We start from the raw sequence: 20,115 nt of genomic DNA, 5'->3' as shown, positions 1-20,115 counted from the left end.
TATTTTATTTACGAAAAAAGTTCTTAGGTTCAAAAAAACATTCAGTGAACCGAAAAAGTGAGGTCGGTAATATAGGTATTTAGCTGTGTCACATGCCCTTAAGTTATCTTAAAAAGTAAATTGATAATATTAATCTGATTAATATTTCATATAAATCTATAATATTGAATTTTAATGTATACTTACTAATTTTGGTTGAAAAATTAAATTTATTAGATACTATAATACATTACTCACCTAAGCAGTTGGGAAACTTTGAGGTTAGAATTGGAGGTTTCAATAAACTATTTTGAACTACTTTTTTAGAATAAATAATCAATTAAACGGCAAGGTTGTGTCTCATAAACAATATTTTTAATATATCACTAAAATAATACTGCGACATTTAATTGAAAACACGACGAAAGTGACCGTCTCAGTAATGGAAACGCAATTTCGCAACTCAAGTTCAAGTGTCCGAAACTGAGACAGCGACAGCTCGTCCTGGTTTAGGCAACATCGTTAAAAATTTGTCCAAATGTGGGACATTAAAATATTCAAAAGTTATCGAATAAAATCGCTAATAAAGATATGAATTTTATTCTTAAACGTATTAAAAGTGTGCAAAAACATTACTTTTTCTTTTAGTGTAGGAAATTTCAATAATACAATGCTGTAAAAGTTATGCGGAAAGTTTTAAAATAAAAAAATGGCAAATTTTGTAGCAGTTCATTCACAAATTTTGAGGAGTATTTTTGATTACTGTTTACTAAATGTATAACTTGTAAGGACAAAAATAAATAGTTGTAACAAATTTAAAAGAACTTCAAAAATAATAAAACATTATTACTTTTAAAATTTATGTTGGAATATAAAAGATACTAAACGATATTTATTATTGTTTCAGTATTGGACATACTTTTTACGTTGTCCCAGTAATGGTTGGTTTACCTTAAATGGTGAATTTAAAATTATTTGCAAAAAAAGGATAGGTACATATCAAAAAATTGGATGTAATTTTAAACAGGATGAAAAAAAGTAATAATATTTTAAATAAATTGCAATTTATTGTCAACTAAATTTCACTGTGGAGATGGTAATCTATAAGGGTTTTCATTTTAAATGACTACTTTTATAAATCTCGAAACTTCTGATCCTTTACATTTACAAACTGAATTAGAATTCAATTTTGTAGGCAGCATATTTAAAATTCACATGTTTATAATTTTCGATATTTTGAAAGGAATGAAAATTTTAGAATGTACCGTCTCTTCAATGGACTTACAATTTTTTAATTTATTTCTTGAAAAACGTACAAATTTGAGAAGCCTAAAAGTTTGTAAGTTGAAAAAATTAGAATTTTTGAATAGAATATATTAAAACTATCTATAATTAAAAATTAAATTGATAAAATTTATGAAATTGTTTATAAAATTGCTGCTAAAAAAACTACTAAATGTGACAAATTCATTCAGTAAAACACACAATAAAATTATTCATTTAAAAATATTAATACTTTTCAAAGGATTTTTGTCAAAAGTTTGGGTTGTTTGGAAAGTAATTGCACTTTTCTTGTAGACATGTCTTTAGCCGTGTTTCATTATATTAAACGCTACTTCGAACCACGAGATCATTTCATGGGGCTGAAAGGTGTGGAAAAAATTGGTCAATATATAACTGAATGGAGTATGTTCTATATATCAATAAATCGAGCTTAATTTACTCTCAAAAAGCGAAATTAGTTTCCGAACAACCCAATCGTTTAAGAAATATCGATAATAATAATTCCAATAGCATAATAGATATTATCTTGATAATCAGATTGTTAAACAGACGAACAATTTTTAACAAAAACAGTTTAGGAAGTAAAATTAAATTTTGTGATGAGCTTATTTTCATATTGAAAATTTCAGTAAAAGATGTAGAATCAGTAACAGAAAACACGAAAAAAATTGTCCTTGCTGATATATCTCCTCCGAAATAAATTAGACTATTATAGAGGAATTACAACTTACTTAATACCATTTAGCAAAAAGCGCAAAAAGCAACTGACAGATGGGAATCCCCAGTTCTCTACAATTTAATGAAGTTAAACGACAATAGATAGCGCTGGCGTCACAATTCTTGCTACATCTCGAATAAAAATGGAGCGATTATCAGGCGAAAGATTATCCAGGCAAGGTTTAAAATCGGAAATTATCTTCGGTTCATGTAAAGTTTATCTGGTAGGGTTAATTTTTGTTGCGGTGAATCTTTCACCGATATCAAAATCAAATAATAGATATCAAAATCACCAATTTAGAAATTTAAAGAATATTTATCATTCTTCTCAAGTTCTATACTTGCTTGAATATGCAGTGAAATTAAATATTATTTGTGGAACAGACTATACGAACTATGAATAAAGTCATACATATATATTTATTTATATTTAAGAAAATACAGAATATATGTGTCTAGTATTTTTAGTGAAGTAATTATACTTAAATTCGCAGGTTTAAGCGAATTTTATGTTCATTTGTAATTATCCTTTGAGACAATTAGTTTTTGTTTTGAAAATATAAACCTAACCACAATGCTTGGGTTTTATCTCAAAGCTTTTAATTTTATCTTATAGTTTTTAGATTTTAGAATGATGAGTTAAGATAAAAGCGCCTAATGAATGAAGGACAATGGAAGTGGGAGCATAGACATCAGAATAAGAGGGGTTCGGCATCTCGTTGTGAGTTGGATAGTACACTGTAAAAAAAGCTTTGGTTATATTTACAATCAGCTACTAATTATACGTGCAGCTTATTTTCAAATTAAAACATATAACATTATTAATTTACGGTACTACAGTACTTATTTGCAATCTAATGTGATTTCACTTCAGGTGACAATGTGAAAATAAAATGTAGGTTGTTCTATTTGCAGTCGACAGTGAAATTACTAAGTCCGATGATGGAAATTATTCGATTGGCGTGGGACATAGTTTACATAAGGTGATTAATTTATTTGGGGAGTTAAGTATACGAAAGTTTATGTAAATTTTGACATGTGCTTTTCTATTGCGAGGGAGTAAGTCCACACGGGCGAACGCCGCAGAATTATTTGCAGGACGTAAATTTGGACCATTCGGATCTAGCGAGTGCAAGTCGTGCCAAACGATGAGTTCCGGAGATGCCCGAACGACCTTTTGCCACTTGGTGCGTATTTCGTTTGTTGTTTCTTACGTCATATGGATTTTAACCTTTTTTTTTTATTTTAGTCAACTTGGAAATTTAGAAAGGGTTATTATATAAAAATTCAAAATACAATTATATATATAATACCAAAACCTCAAAATATCATTTTTACAGAATTTTGCTTATTAGTATGTGTCACGCCGATCGAATAATTCCCATCGTCAAAGGATGTAAATTTACACCAACTTTTTTTACAGTGTAGCAGAGGGGAAAGCTCCCATTTCTTTGGACAATCTAGATCTAGAACTAGATATTGAGAGTGAAAGAGCTTCTCTCACTTTTTCCTCGTGCTTTGTCCAAACAAACGTTCGACTTTTATTGGAATTTTTTTTATTTTTTTATTTTTTATTCTCAATCCCCGAGCCAGAGTTTCGGAGCATGTGGCTAGTCCTATCCTATTTCTTTACCCATACGCTGGGAGCCTTCCCACCACTGGGACCACTAAGGCCTGAGCTTTTGAGAGAATAATTTAAAATAAAGCGAGTTTTCACAAATTCAGTTGTCATCCTTCAAAGAGTTACGACTCTCCAGAATAAGTTGCTCCAGCTTTGCTTCCTTCCTCGAAATACCATTATTTCATATTGATTTATCGTAATGTAAAGTATTCAGGTCAGTTCATATTTTTTATTTACATGTATCCTGTTTATCTCAGTTTCTCGTCCAAATCTTATTCTTTTTTTCATTCAATTACTTTTATGATACTGTTTATCAATAGTAATTTGGTGTTTGGTAGATTCCTAGACCGCGATCGCGCAACGTTCTAAACATTGTTGTTGTTGATATAGTGCACTCCCGCTATCTGGACTCTTAGTACGTTTCAGCTCTCCGCCACACGTATTTTCACGCACACCTGGCTGTATCTCCTACCTTACCTCCTACTTCCTCCCTTCAAGCAAGTGCATGGAGGCTTAAAGGGTCTGCTACTCAGGTGACTTAGGTGAGTCTCTGCGCTAGCCTGCGTGTGTGTGCGTATATGCCAACGCGAGAGTTCCAACATGGAGTGGAGTGAAGAGAGGGTACTCTCTAAATGCAAAATTCTTGGAATTATACTCACGTCAGGCGACAGATATCGGGAGTGTACTGGACATGCTTCTGTCCTTGCTGCCGTGATAATTTATTTGACCTAATTTACCTTGTTTCATTTCGTTTCTTTCGGTATCTTTCGAAGTTTGTTCTCAGCCTTGTCGTTTTATATCCACCGCGTCTTTAATTTATTCAAGTGATCGGATTTAATTTAATGTCGAGTAAAAGGATTTCTATTGAGAAAAATAAAAAATATTTTCCTTTCGTACCAGAGCTCGAACGCTGGACCCTTAGGATCGAACTTCAACATTGTACCCACTGCGCTATGAAACCTGATAAGTATATTTTCTTCGAGTATTTAACATTAAACCAGTTTCACTCAACCCTGGGTATTATTTCAAAGGTAATAAGAGGCTTTTAAAAGATTTAATCAATAAAAAAGCAAAGTATTTTTAAACTTTAGCAAAATCATGTTAACCTTTCCCCAAATGCCTCTATGTCCCGGCTTCACGTCAACTTTTCGGAATTTTTTCCCAATGAATTTCCTTCCTGTATGTCTCATCTATAGATGGCAACCGTTAACTCTGATTCTCTGACACCTTCTCCGTGTCCACGGACGCCGAAAGTCAGTCAGACTACCAATGACGACCAGAGACGGCCACAGACATCTCAGAGACTTGTCGTGGTTTTAATATATGTTACCCCTTTGGCTCCTTCATCGTTCATCAGCTCTTAGCACTTGCTCTCACACTGGCTGGACTTCCGTTCAAGTCGAGTCAAATCAGGTTGAAAAGAGCTGTGGAGAGAAGATTATAGAAAAGCCCAAGGCATAGACGTATAGGATTACCCAAGATAACTAACACTTCTTCTGAAGACTAGAGTGACGTCTTGAGGATTCCGAATAAGAAAGTTCTCTGGCCACATGTTAGCGTACCTCATTCCGCTCCTATCTTAGTACATTACCGGAAGTAATGTTAAACTCGTCAACTTAGTAAACTCGTCCCTCTCTACTCTCAGTTTATCGAAAAAGCCATTCCGCCTGGTAACAATGTCAGAATTATTTTTCTCCCTTATGAAGAAATTATCGACGCTAGCCAAACTCTGTACTTGCAATCTGCAAGGACATGGAGTAAAATAAAAAAAGTTTTGCAATAAGACCAGCAGGGATCCCTCTCTTCTCGAAAAGGCTGAAAATAATTTATTCGGAGACATACCAGATCCATTACTTTACCTTCCAAGTATCAGCGCCACCGGAGGCTTCACACTCATCTTCGCTCAAGCCGATCAAGATAATTCTACAGTATTCTTCACCGAATGTTAGGATTTTTTTAATGAAGACGCTTTTTATCTGGCTAATTGGACGCAACTGGTAACAATGGTAACAAAAAGCTATTTTCATTGTCACCAGCTTCCACATGGAAATGATTTTAGAACGACCTTGGATACGAACCATTCACGTGATACATGATCAAGGTACCTTCTGCATTTTTGTCATAACCCTCGGGTGTTCGCGAGTGCTGTCATCTTATTCATGATCATGCTAACACCTTCCATGATGGCTGTCCAGTCTAACAAGTGTTCACCGCCGTCGAGCTCGAGATGCAGCTCTCAGACCCTCGTCCCTTTCAAGAACTCCTGCGATGCTTTTCTGATGAAAAGTGTTTGTGCATTAACACTCGAATTTTACAAATGTGCCGCAATAGAATAATTAAACCCACAACCTCCACTTTTAGCTCCGTCAGCGTTATTTTTAGCAAGAAAGGTGGCGACTACCTAGACTGGCAGTTTCTTCCCGTCTAAATGGAATAACGGGCAATGCACCTCAATGCCTGCTGCGAATACATCGGCCTCTGAAAAATCTGGAAACCGCCAAAATATTCTCCACTCACGACCTAAAAGGCAATTATTGGCTCATTCTCTGCGGCACGCCGATATATAGCCTTCTTCATTCCTGGCGGAAAGCAATTCCAATTTCATATAATCTCTATTGGCCAAAGAATGCGTTAGGGAAATTCGAGAATCTGATGCACCAAATCTTTTCTGTGCAAGTAGGTACATTCACGATAGTGCAAATTGGTGCTTTATTCATCACTTTTAGGATTGAAAGTCGCCCTAAATTGCCTACTTAAAAAAAAATTAAATGCCATCAGAAATCGTCAATGGGAAAAGTGCGACATCGAGAGCCAGACTGTAGATGATCGTCAATGTTAGCAACTCTAACTGCCCCTAAAGAAAATGAAGTTTCAGCCATAGGAACGCGACCAACCCATACATCGGATATATGATTATTATCGACACACTAGTATCGGCACACATTAGTATCGACACAAACAAAGTCTTACTTCTATGGTGGTCTTGTTTTTATTTTTGCCTTAAATTTAGAAAATGTGTAAAATTTTACAATAATTATGTCTTAACAAGAGCCATTAAAGGGTCTTCAATTTAAAAAAAAAAAACACAATTATCGCTAATCCTTAGTCTTTTGTATTAAAAACAAGCAATACTTTTGTCTTCAACCTGAAGCAGCAAGATTTGCGCTCTAAAGAAGGCAATGAGGCTTGCTTTAGCCCTCAAGGTCTAGCTTTTAGAACTCCGAACAGCTATAGCGAACTTCAAACAATTGCGACGTCACAACAGCTGAGCGTGCTGAGCGAGACGCGTCGTATAGTCGTAGCACCTATCTGTTTCTTAATTGTTGAGTAGATACTCTCTTCACCGAGAAAATAACTAGATCATGGAATAACCTACATAATAATATAATACTGCGACATTTAATTGTTTTAAACGTTTTTGTTTTCATATTTGGGCGGAGATACTGTCAAAAAAGGAGTTGTCTGGACGAAAGTGTCCAAGTTTGGAGCAGAAACTTCATTTTTTATAACGTTCAGGAAGCGTGCGTGTCAAGTTTCTAAGAAAGGCTTCCATGATTGCGCACAATGGACGTAATTAAACGGCGTAAACAAATAATAATAAATTCAATAATCAGGATATATCAAAGAAAAGTTTATTTTATTTCAAAGAAACTGCTTTCTGGGCGTAATTTAATTTATAATACAGGATTTATTTAGGTTATATTTAGCACCTACCGTCTAGCTAACAACTAGTTTCTAAACCATGCAGTGGCTTGATGTTAGCCCATATTATCGTTACCGACTAATTTCAAGACTACATTACGTCTAATTTGTAGTTTCATAAGTAGTTCGTTTTAAAGATTTAAAGCTATGATGGTTTTTAACGGAGCTGGTCTTCTTTATGTTACACCTTGAAACAAGCCCACTTTTGGTTTCGAATCAAGACTTTTTTCTGTATATAGTGACGGTAAGACAGTAAGTGTCGCAGCAACTCGAAGTGCTGTAGGTTTGTTTTTGCGACTACAACTGGAGAGGTGTGAGAGGGTGCAATGTCGTGGTATGAGCCAAACGCGGTAGCCATAACGCTAACAGCTTTTTCGTATGCAAATGTTTGTGAAAAATGTTATGAATACGGTATGCTGAAATTTGGCAATGTCAGCAAACTCACGCACCTTCATTAATCGATCATTTAACACGACATTGTGGATTTGTACAATGTCCCCCTCAGTCGTGGCGGTTTTTAGGGGCCTGAACGTTTATCGTCACGTGTCGACGACAAACACGCTTAAAGTCAGCAAACTATTTTTGTAGTTAAAAGCGACGGTTTGGAGTCTCAATATATCTGTCTAAAATTGCCACAGTATAGGCCTTCCAGGGGATCAAACTTCAACAAAATCATACGTAATTGAAACTTCTGGTGCCATATCTATGTTAGACCTAGAGCTTTTCAACGACCCAATTCGCCAAATTCGCCGGTAATTCTTGACCCTTTGTCGAATCTGCTCTCGACGAAACGTTTAAGAAATAATATGACACCAGAGAAACTGCAACACTGCGTAGTACTCTGGTAGCACCACGATGCCTTCCTTTTAGGAAATCCAGGAGCTGACAAGACTAAATGTGCCGTTTGAATCTTTTCTTTAGGCCCTGCATTTATTGCAAAATTCGACGTTACGTGTCCGGCTCTCATGAATGCATCAAATCCATTCGCATAACATACGTATAGAATATGCACGTAAAACCCTACCCAATATACTTTACGGCCTACGCTGGCATAAAAATGCAGCCACATGAGTCACTGCGAGTTTCATGCTTTCCGGGTAAATCAATTCCAGGCCAGAGGAGTGCTATTTACGACACGCCGACGAAGTCTCGAAAGTGGACGTCACGATCAGAGTGACAACACACATTTGCACTAAATTCAGAGCGCCATTGCGCAGCGTGCCCACCTCTCCAGGAAGCAGAAGCGCTTCATCAGGAACCAGTTGACTTCAGCACCCGGCCCGGCACGCGTGCCTATGTGCAAATCAAGGTACTGAACAAGTACTCACCGGAACATCCTAAAGCCATGTTTAGAACGTACATCTATGTCAGAGATACGTCACACACAGCCACTACTGAAAACATCGGGAAGGAGAATCAGAGAAGAAGCACGAATCAGGAATTCGCCGGAGGAAGAAAAACAAACTGCTTGGAATAACTGTAGTTCGAGTATGGGTGCTGGTGATGAATGGAGGATATAAAGGTATTTAGCGTGTCTCTATCTGAGGTGATTTATAGAAAAGAAGAAAAGAGGGCAATGACAAGATAAGTGCAAGCAGGTGAAAGTATTTGATTAGGAAGCGGAAGGAATAAAAGGAAAAGTGGAGGTGACTGAAATAGAGGGTGCAGAATAAAAGCAGGAGAAATAGGATGAAAAGAAAAAATGAAAAATAAAGTAAGAGTTTAAAAGCTAAGAAAAGGGAGGGGATTAAGCTGAAGAATGTTAAAGAAAAGTATAATAAAGTAAACTGGTTAAAATGAAGTAGAATTTAGAGTCGGAGTCAGTGAATAAAGATTCGCAACAGATTAGAAATTAATGTGAGGCGGTGTAGCTTGTAACGGGGTCTAAGATATAAGTGGAAAATCTTATTAGCTCGTTGAAGTATGTAAAATAGAGATAAAGAAAATTATAGAATGAAAAGTTTGGACAAGTAAAGCAAAGGTTGAAGCAGGCTTTTGGTAAGGGTGAAAGATGGAGATGAAAGTAAAATTAGGTTTTAGAAAACTAGATAAAGAATAAGTAGAAGCAGAAAAAAGTAGTTTATGAAAGAGGTAGGAAAGGGGTTTCCTCAATCCACAGGTGCAGTCTAGCCCTGGATCAACCGGTCATTTTCAGGGTCTGTCAGTTTTTTCGACGGGGAGCTGAGAAAAATGTATTAAAAATTTAAACAATATCTTAGTTGGAAGGGTTTGATTTGTAAATCTGAACCTCGAGGTCTTTATTCTTTAATAATACGCAAAAATTCACTCCTTGAGGTACTTCGACTCAGGTAAAGGATGGGGATCCTTCTTGACAGCTCTATGTCAACGCTCAGTAGATCAGGTATATTGACCTGGGAGCCTCAATAGGTACAGGATCCACGCTTGGAGACCCCTGAGGCAGGGGAATAAAAAGTCAACGAATGATGAAAGTTTCTGGTAAAGTTTTGGTAAAGAGATAGGGTGGCTTGGAATGTAGGATGATATGAATTGATGGTATGGTCTATTTCGCTAGAATAGAAACAAGGGGATAAGCAATTTCTCTTCACCGGTTATTGTTTTGCTCGCAAGCCTATTTCGAAGTAGCATCAAGATTAGATTGCACGAGATTACTAAATTACTAGGGACACACAAGACTCTGCATAAAGATGCGACTTAGGGGCACTTGGGGAAACTTTAAAAGTATGTTACGTTTTTATTCAATAACACATTTTAAAGTATTCTATCATTTTTTGTGAAAATATCAAAAGTTGAGTGTGACAATTGGTTAATTGGGGCGAATTGAAAGTGGAAACGAAGCGTGAAAGAGAATCGCTGGTTTGAAGTAAAACACTCGGGAAAGATAAAATAGTTATCAGGTTTCGTATCGTAGTTGCTAGAGTGAAAAATTGTAATCCTAGGGTTCTAGTGTTTGAGCGCTTGTACCGAAGGAAAAGATTTTTTTTTTAATTTTTCTCAACAGAATTCGTCTTACTCAACTGTACTTGATGGTGTAGATTTTAATGTTTATTTAGTAACTGTTTTTACTGATTATTCACTGAATGTTTCTGATTAATCACTGAGTTTTACTGATTTTTCAGTGAAATGTTAATAGCTTTATTTCAATCAGCAACGATGTTTACTGATTAATGAATCATTTTGACCAATTAATCAGTGGTAAATGAATCAATTAATTCTGATCAATTTAATCAATTAATTCTGATAATTAGTCAATTTCACTAATTAATCAGTAACAGTTTTCATTGATAAATTCGTGAAATATAGAGTTTAGCGTAAATAATAACTGAATATGGTAAAAATTAAAAAAATAGTTCAACTCTAAGCGATTTATTGTTATTATTTTTCCATTGGTGCAGGTCGAGGACAAAAATCTCCCGCTACTTTTTATCGCAGTCATTATCATCACCACCATCAATCTCTTTTTATTTTATTATAATTGCACTTATTGCTGTCATCTGCTAGTATATAATATGTAGGTCGCCTCAGGCGGAATTAAAGATTCTAAAATTCATAAAGAGTACAGACTATATATGAGTAATATGAGAGTATATCTTTACTTCTCGATAATTCTTCGACCTCCTTCTAATTAGAAATAATTAAAAATAATTATTTCTCATTAAGGTATAACGACCCACGTGTATGACGTCCACTTTTTAAAAATCTGATCCACCTGTTACATTCTCAATCTATTTTAAATTTAGATTAGCAATCTTTCAATACTCGTGAGAAATATCTTCAACTAGAAAATTCTTTTAATTTTGTATTTTATTTTGTATGTAGTTTATTGAATTTCCTAATTGCGGTAGATGAAATTACGAATATTAGATTTGAAGTCTAATTTGGCAATTAGTAAAGTTTGCTAATACATTAAAATTTCATATGTTTTTTTTTTGGAATTGGAGAAGTTATTTTTTGAAACTCATAGAGTTCATATTATCCGAAAATTTTGAACTTTTAAAATTTTCCTAAAAGAATGGTTTTTATTGAATGTCTTCCTCCGTAATGCAAAAAACTTTTGTTTAATACTTCTCTTTCATATTAAGTGGCAAAAGCTAATACGGATAAAATGTTAGTGTAAAAAGATATTGAAAAAATGTAAAAATTCCAGAAAGAGTTGATCACAACTTAATTTTGAATCTTGCTTCCCCTTCCTTCCGTGAATAAAAGTCAAGCGGCGCTAGCGATTCTGTCAGTATAAATGCAGAGTTGCACGCAAAATTCTCTCAGTGCCAAATGAAAAAACGTCGCGGCAAATCAGCTACAGAAACTATCAATTATAGCGTCAACATGTGTCCCGAAAACTTTTCCGGTATTTAACGGTTTTTTCGAAAATTGAGATTCAAAAGGACAATTTGAAAAAAGTGATATTACGGGCTCAAAATGTTTCCAGTGTTAAAATTAAAACTTAAATTTAAAAAAGTGTGAGAAAATATTTAAAAAAAATGAAAATGAAGGTGGAATTGGAAAATTGGTGTTAAGGTAATAAAATAAAAAGTAACGAAGAATAGACTAGAAAATAAAAAGTTGGGAAAAGAAGATACAAAAAAGTGTTAATTAATATATCAGAGAAAATGGTAAAAAAGGTAGTACTAGAATAGAAAATTAAATAAAAAGTTAAAAAGGAGATGAACGAAAATAAAAGTGCAAGATAATGAAGTGAAAAAGTCAATAAAAATACAAAAATATGGATTTTTAAAATGTTTTTAATTACACAGGAAGTATAATAGCAGACTGTGATGTTAGTTTTTCCAGTGGATTATCTAATCGAATCATCTTCCGGAATTTTAATGTTACCTCTTATTAGATCAACCCATTGATTAGAGACTAGGGCACAAAATAAAATTTCCGGCGGAGAAAAAGGATTTTATCACTTCTGACTAAGTATATTTTTTGTTTTATCATTTTTATCTTTAAAGGCTTCGAAATCTTTATCAATTTTATATATTTTCAGTTAAAAAACCAGTGCTTTACATATTAAAAAATCTTGTTTACAAAAACATTAACTCAAAATTGTTATGAAATTCGTTTAAAAGTACTTTCTTTCCTCAGGGGGCTCACTTTCTTTGAATGTATTTTTTTCTAAAAATTATTTTTTTCAAGTCGAAAAGTATTAGTTAACCAAAAGTAATTCTTGGCTCGAAGTATTTTTTTTATTCACGTGATTTTGAAGCTACAAAGTAAATTTTTGTAGGAACTGTGAATTTTATAAAATTCTCTTTTTTCCAAATTCCGAATTACCTACAAAATTGCTTTTAACCCAAAAAGTGCTTCTTGCCCAAAATTTTTTGTTTTCTTTCAAGTTATTTTTAAAGTAGAATTATCTACAAAATAACGATTTTTCAAGAATATTATTTTCTTAAAAGGTACTAATTTATCCAAAAAGTAGTATTTGGCGAAAGGCATTATTTTACCCAAAAGTACATTTTTCTTATAATTCCCCAATCCGTTAAAAATTAAATACGATTCAAAAATGGTCTTTTCCTGAATCAAATATTTATTTTAAAAAGTATTATCACCTAAAAGTACTTAATGGGAAAAATCTATTGAGCAAAAATACTTTTAAGTTTAGACTACTTTAGGAAAGAAGTGCGCCTGGATAAAATAAATACACTTTTGGTCGGAACTTTTTGTATAGAATAATTTTTACGCAAACTGCGTACTTTAACTCTCGAAATCTAAATTTGATTAAAAAGTACTTTTTGTACAAAAATTACTTCCTGATTATTTCGCCTTGAAATTAAGTGCTTTTCCTTCGAAAATGTGGGAAATCAAATCATGAAAAATGTTAAGCCAAACAAAATTTAGAGTTCCATGACCTAGGTTTTTTGTCGATTCAGTTTGTACCTTGAGTGCCCGCGCCTGGGGCTATTTTTGTTCAAGATTTGGCATCTAAACAGTAAACAGAATAAAACAAATATAAGCTTCCTTCCTGGTAAAAAGCAGATTGACAAATTGAACTTTTTTTTTACTCTCACAAAAACAAATGATGCAAGAAAATAGAAAAAAATTACTATTGCAATAGTCCTGTGTAACTTTACACCTTGTTAGTTTAATCGTCAGCGGTTTAGAACATGCTTCAAGAACTAAGGTCACTTAGAGTCATTTGGGTGAAAGGGAAGGAGGGAGTATAAAATATCTGTCATTTACAATACTTTGTTGCATTGTATTATTCGCCGCTCTAATTTAATTGAGAAAATTAAAAAATTCCATATAAACTAAAAATAAATCAAATACAAATTTAGTTTCTACCAGGTACACTAAAAAAAATATTTCTGAGTAAAAAGGTATACTGCGTTGCAAAATATTTTTGGTAAAAATGTACTTTAGGACCAAAATACTTTTTCTTTAAAATATGGTTCATGTAAACAAATTACTTTTTGTCAAAAATTAATATTTAGGAAAAAATATATTTTGCATATATTGAGTATCTTTACGATAAAAAGTGCTTCCAATTGAATAGCACTTCTTTTATTTGCATCTTTCTGTTTTCATTTCTGTAGCCAATTCTCGCTCCTCTTCCCCTGGACTAGAGTAGACTAAGTGAAAACATTTTAAGCTGAAAGACTTTCGGTCAAAAAACAAGGTCAGTAAGAGAAATATTCATGTTTTGATAATAGTCTGCAAATAATAAACTCTAACAAGTTGAAGCAAACGAAACTAAATAGAAAATAAGATAGCAGAATTGATTTGAAAAAACGAATCTTCTCTGTATCGTGAAGGTAGAAAATTTCACGAGGAATAAGAAAAGTCGCTGACAAAGACTAATGAATTCTCTTTTGCAATGTATGACTCACGAAGCAAGATTCGTATTCTTTAAATATTTAGTGTCTTTAACTGCAATGATTAATCGACATTTCATTCCGGAATTATTCACTTACATAGTGAGATAAAAATTTTGATTTCTATAAAAGTATGAAAGTGGATCTGAATTATAAATCTCAATTATAAAATAAATTACAAAATAATTAAATAATTATTTTTTATAAATAATTAGTTTTTCAGTTTAATAAATTCTGCTTAAATTGACTCATTTTTTACAATTTTAGAATAATTTCTATTTTTATTGAATTTAATCAAATAAAGTAGGATTGAACCCTCTCAATTTAATTTAATATTAAAAATTAAGCTATTAGGTTAATTAATTGATTGATTTAAAACTATTTTTTCTTTGTTTAAATCCTTTGAACCTGATAAAATTCCGTAAGACGTGATAATCTGAAAAGTCACTCTATAGATAATTTTCTTGTTTAAAAAATATTCACGTCACTGTTTATTTATCAGCACAAGATTGCCTTTTTTCTCGAGTTATTTAACTTTTCCTATTAATTCTTTAATTTGACATTTTTTCTCAATTTCAGTTCATGCACGAAGCTTTTCAAAACACGATGATAAAGCAGCTTAAATACTGGTGGAAAGTTTTTCGCACAGAAGACTCGAAAGGTGTAAGGAGCATTTTATTTTTATAAACATGAGAAAATGTACTTATCTGTGTCAAAGCTCATTAGATTTAAATTGAAAATTTTAATTAAAAAATAGGAAAAGTAGTTAAACATTAAAAAATATTAACATTTGTTCATGTTGAATGAAGAGAATTTGTCTCACTTGCGAGTAGATTAAGTCGTGTTTGGTCAGACTGATAAAATTACAAAATAAGTAGAAAAGATGATATTGGCACCTTCTTTTAGCTCGAAAAAGAATATCCATTTTCGAATAATTTATTCAAACGGATTTTATTTTTATTGTTATCTGTAAGCTTAATATGTTAAAATCTTCAAATGTGTGAAAATATTTCTTAATTTTAAATTTTTTTAGACAATAATTAATAATTCTTTAAGATAATTCTTTAAGATTTTGAAGATATATCTTCAAAATGTAAAGCTTTACTTTAATAACGTTACTTCAATAAGTTCAATTTTGGAAAACTTTAATATCAGTAAACATATAAATGGTGATGAAAGTTAAAATTTTGAACACGTCTGGATTCGTAAACCTCGATATTTTGAAAATTGTAATGACTAATTTAGAAACTTAAAAAAATTGATAAATTAAATTAAAGATTTTTAAAAATTCAATAATTAAGGTTTTCTGAGGACAACTGAAAAATCCCCAAAAATAAAATCCCCGAATTGGAAAATACTTGAATTATGATATTGCCAACAGTTTATAATATTAGTGAATTTTCAAATTTCCGAATAATAAAACTCCAGACAGGAAATTTCCTAATTGTAAGATATGTAACCAGAAAATTAAAAAATTATAAAATTCCCGAATTTAAACGGGATGACTGTAAAATCTCTAAAAATAGAAGTTCCGACGCTTTACAATTCTCAAATAATGAAACTACCGAATTAAAAAATTTACGAATAATAAACTTCCCTGAAACATAAAATTCCCGAATTAGAAAATTCCCGAATAACTAAATTTCCAAATTAGAAAATTACTGAAAATTAAAATTTCCAAACAATAAAATTATCAATTGTAAAATTCCCAAATAGTTTTTAATATTACAAAATTGGGAAATTCCTGAATATTGAAATTTTGGTTAGTTTATCATATTACTGTATTTGAAAATTTCCGAAAAATAAAATTCCCGGCGGAAAATTTATGAATTATAAAATATATACCATTTGCGACACTAAAATGACTGAATCGAAAAATTCCCAAATAATAAAATTACCAAATTATAAAATTCACGAGTAATAAATTCCCGATAAATAACATTTCCGAACAGTTTGTAATATTTGCGAATTGGAAAATTCCTGAATAATAAACTTCCCGACAGTTCATATTTTATATTATTATTGAAATTGAAAATTCCCGCAGAATAAAATTCCCGGCAGAGTAAATTCCCGATTAATAAAATTCCCGAATAGTTGATAATATTTGCCAATTGGAAAATTCTTGAAAAATAAAATTCCAGGCAGTTTATAATATTACTGAATTTGAGCGTTCCCAACAGAAAATTACCGAATTATAAAATATCCGAACTAGAAAATTCCTAAATTATAAAGTTCCCAAATTAACAAATTGATAAATTCTCGAATTTAAACGAGACGACTGAGAAATACCGAAAAATAAAATTCCCGAATAATACAATTTCCGATTTAGAAAATTTTCAAATAATAAAGTTACCAAATTTTTAAATTCCTGAATAATAAAATCCCAAAAAAAATTCTTGGACTGTTTATAATATTAGCAAATTTAGAAAATCCCTACATAATAAACTTCCTGGGAGTTTATACACGTAATATTACTGAATTTGAAAATGACCGAATTAGAAAATTCCCAAATTCTATAATTCCCTAATTTAAACGGGACGACTGAAAAATCTCGAAAACTAAAATTCCCAAATTGGAAATCTCCCGAATAATAAAATTTCTTAGAAATAAAATTCCAGAATAGTTTATAATATTAGGGAACTGCAAAATTCCCAAATAATAAAATTACCTTAATATAACATTCCAGAATAATAAAATTCCCGAACAATTTATAATATTAGCGAATTGAATAATTACCAAATAATAAGAATTACCGAATTATAAAATTCCCGAATAATAAAAATCCCGTATAATTCGGCAATTTTCGGCCGGGAACTTTATTGTTTGAGAATTTTCAAATTTTAGTAATATTATAACTGTCGTTCAATTTGAAAAATTATTTATTTTTATTAATATTATTCATTTATTAAAAATACGACAATCAATTACTTTTATTTAAAAAAAAATTATTTTTAAGTTTAGATTCTCAAAAATATTTTTTACTATTCAAAATAAAAATAAATGAAATAGATTTATATCTACAACCATTTTTTGAAAATTGTTATTTCTAATTCAAAAAATAATTTTAGAAACTTTAAACATTTAAAATAATTTTTTTATAAAAATATTTAATTGCTATATTCTATTTGAGATTTTCTAGTTTAGATATTTTAGAAATCTTAAATTTTGTGTCGGAATTTTATTACTTTTCGGGAATCGTCCAGTTCGGTAATGACAGTCTCGGAAATTTTATTTTTCGGGAATTTTATGATTCGGGAATTTTTCAATTTAGAAATTCGACAGTGTCTGAAATTTTATTTATCGGAAATTTTCCAATTCGGAAAATTTACCAGTGTCGAGGATTTTATTTTTCGGGAATTTTATTATTCGCGAATTTTCCAATTCGGGAATATGACTGTGTCGAGAATTTTAATTTTCGGGAATCTTATTATTCAGAAACTTTCGAATTCGGGAATTTGACATTGTCGGGAATTTTATTTTTCGACAATTTTATTATTCGGGAATTTTCCAATTTAGAAATTCGTCGGTGTCGGCAGTTTTATTGTCGGAAATTTTATTATTCAGGAATTTTCCAATTCGGGAATTAAACAGTTTCGGGAATTTTATTTTTCGGAAGTTTTATTATTCAGGAACTTTCCAATTCGGAAATTTGACATTGTCGGGCATTTTATTTTTCGGGAATTTTATCATTCGAAAATTTTACAATTTTGAAATTCGACCGTGCCGGCAATTTTATTTGTCGGGAATTTAATTATTCAGGAATTTTCCAATTTGGGAATTTAACAGAATGAGGAATTTTATTTTTCGGGAATTTTTTCTTCATGTATTTGACAGTGTCGGGAATTTTATTTTTCAGGAATTTTGTTATTCGCGAATTTTCCAATTCGGGAATTTGTCTTTGTCAAGAATTTAAATTTTCGGACATTTTAGTATTTAAAAACTTTCCCATTCGGGAATTTAACAGAATCAGGAATTTTATTTTTCGGGAATTTTTTCATTCGGGTATTTGACTGTGTCGGGAATTTTAGTATTTATGAATTTTATTATTCGCGAATTTTCCAATTGGGGAGTTTTAGTTATCGGGAATTTTATTATTCTGGAACTTTCCAATTCGAGAATTTGACATTGTCGGGAATTTTATTATTCCGGAATTTTTCAATTGAGAAATTTGATAGCGTCGGGAATTTAATTTATGGGAAATTTTATTATTCAGCAATTTTCCAATTCGTGAATTGAACAGGGTCAGCAATTTTATTTTTCGGGAATTTTTTCATTCGGGTATTTGACAGTGTCAGGAATTTTAGTATTCATGAATTTTATTTTTTGAGAATTTGACTGTGTCAGGAATTTTAATTTTCGGGAATTTGATTATTTAGAAAATTTCCAATTCGGGCCTTTGACATTGTCGGGAATTTTCCAATTTAGAAATTCGACAGTTTCGGGAATTTTATTTGTTGGAAATTTTATTAATCAGGAATTTTCCAATTCGGGAATTTAATTTTTCGGGAATTTTTTCATTCGGGTATTTGACAGAGTCGGGAATTTTATTATTCGAGAATTTTCCCATTCGAGAATTGGACAGTGTTAGGAATTTTAAAATTCGGGAATTTGATAGTGTCGGCACTTTTATTTTTCTGGAATTTTCGAAACCGGGAATTTTATTATTTGGGAAATTTATTATTTAAGATTTTTCCAATTCGGGAATTTGATAGTGTCGGGAATCCTTTTTTTCAAATTTTTCAGTCGTCCCGTTTTTAAAAATTTTTTGATGGAAATTAAAGTAATTTTTAATTCGTACAATTTGAGGTAGTTTTTAAATTAAAAACGAAAGCCACTATTCAACTTTGAGGCGTGACGATTTCAAAAAGTTCAATTCTTAGCCCAAGGTCGAATCAATCGATTCGAGTTAAACGTTTCTGCAGATTTGTTTAATTTATGCATGTTGCCAATTATCTTCGTCCATCGCACTTCTAGAACAATCGTTTTCCTTTTCCTCTCCAAATCGAAGGACATAATGCAAATTGCAATTTGTATGACGGAGAATATTTGTCTGGGAGAACAACATTTATTTTATCTATGTTATCGATCGAGTAATCGATTATATCGATTGAAATTCGCAAGAGGTGTAATTTATAAACATAATTACAGCTTCAATTGCATAGTGTACGATTTATTAAGTTTTTACAATTGAACATTTTCAGACTTAGATTCTCAAATGTCACTGTTGCAAAAATTGAAGCTTATAAATACTGCAGCAGCTTGCGACGGTTGAAGATTTAATTATTTAATTTTTTAAAGATTTTTAGTTATGGAATTTTAAAGTTTCTAAAAATGAATTTGTTAAAAATCGATGTTTTCAAAGAATAAAATTAGAAACTTCCTAATCTATTAGGTTCAATAATGACATGTATAAATTAATTATAGTGTAAAAAAACAGATACATTTTTTAATTTCCTGCATAAACTCCCAAACATGGGAATTTCAAAAGTTTTAGAAATTGTTAGTATTTAAAATTTCCAAATTAAATATTTTTATAGTATGAGGGACGACAATCTTTCTTCTATTCATTGCGTGTCCCGTTTTTTTGAAAAATTTCCCCTTTTCCCATTTTTCTCCTTTTCCCTTTAAATACACGACATTTGAAAATAATTTAATATAATTTATTAAACTAATACTTATTATTTATTTTTATATTAAATTTTATTTTTTTAATTTTATTATTATATCATATATATTATTGTTTATTATTGTTTATTATTCTTATTTCATTTATTCATTATTTGCCTTAGTAATTATCGATCTTTTTGGGAATAAAATTATGACCTTTCTTGTTAAACAAATTAAAACACATTAAAACAAATGAAAAATAAGATATTTAAATTATTTGTAATGTTTTAAGTTTGTAAAATTATTCTTTGGATTTAAAATAACTATAATTGAAAAAATTTATATTTTTAGATAATATTTTTTTCAACTATTGATATTTTAAATTGAAACAATAATTTTTTAAACTTA

The 20,115-nt window shown here is 31.4% G+C and overlaps 1 protein-coding gene across 1 annotated transcript in view; it reads left to right on the top strand.

Annotated features, from left to right (window-relative positions):
- The first annotated feature begins 8,647 nt into the window (after positions 1-8,647).
- LOC117179597 (probable polyol transporter 3) overlaps positions 8,648-20,115 on the top strand; it is a 34,484-nt gene continuing 23,016 nt past the window's right edge. The window contains exons 1-2 of the mRNA XM_033371572.1: positions 8,648-8,825; positions 14,680-14,763. Of these exons, the coding sequence (XP_033227463.1) occupies positions 8,811-8,825; positions 14,680-14,763 (99 nt within the window). The 5' untranslated portion in view covers positions 8,648-8,810. The remainder of the gene's footprint in view (positions 8,826-14,679; positions 14,764-20,115) is intronic.

The sequence above is a fragment of the Belonocnema kinseyi genome, chromosome 1 (genome assembly GCF_010883055.1).
Source record: "Belonocnema kinseyi isolate 2016_QV_RU_SX_M_011 chromosome 1, B_treatae_v1, whole genome shotgun sequence".
In the NCBI taxonomy this organism is placed as follows: domain Eukaryota; kingdom Metazoa; phylum Arthropoda; class Insecta; order Hymenoptera; family Cynipidae; genus Belonocnema; species Belonocnema kinseyi.
The sequence above is the reverse complement of the archived record's forward strand: the minus strand, read 5'-3'. Positions and strand labels throughout refer to the sequence as shown.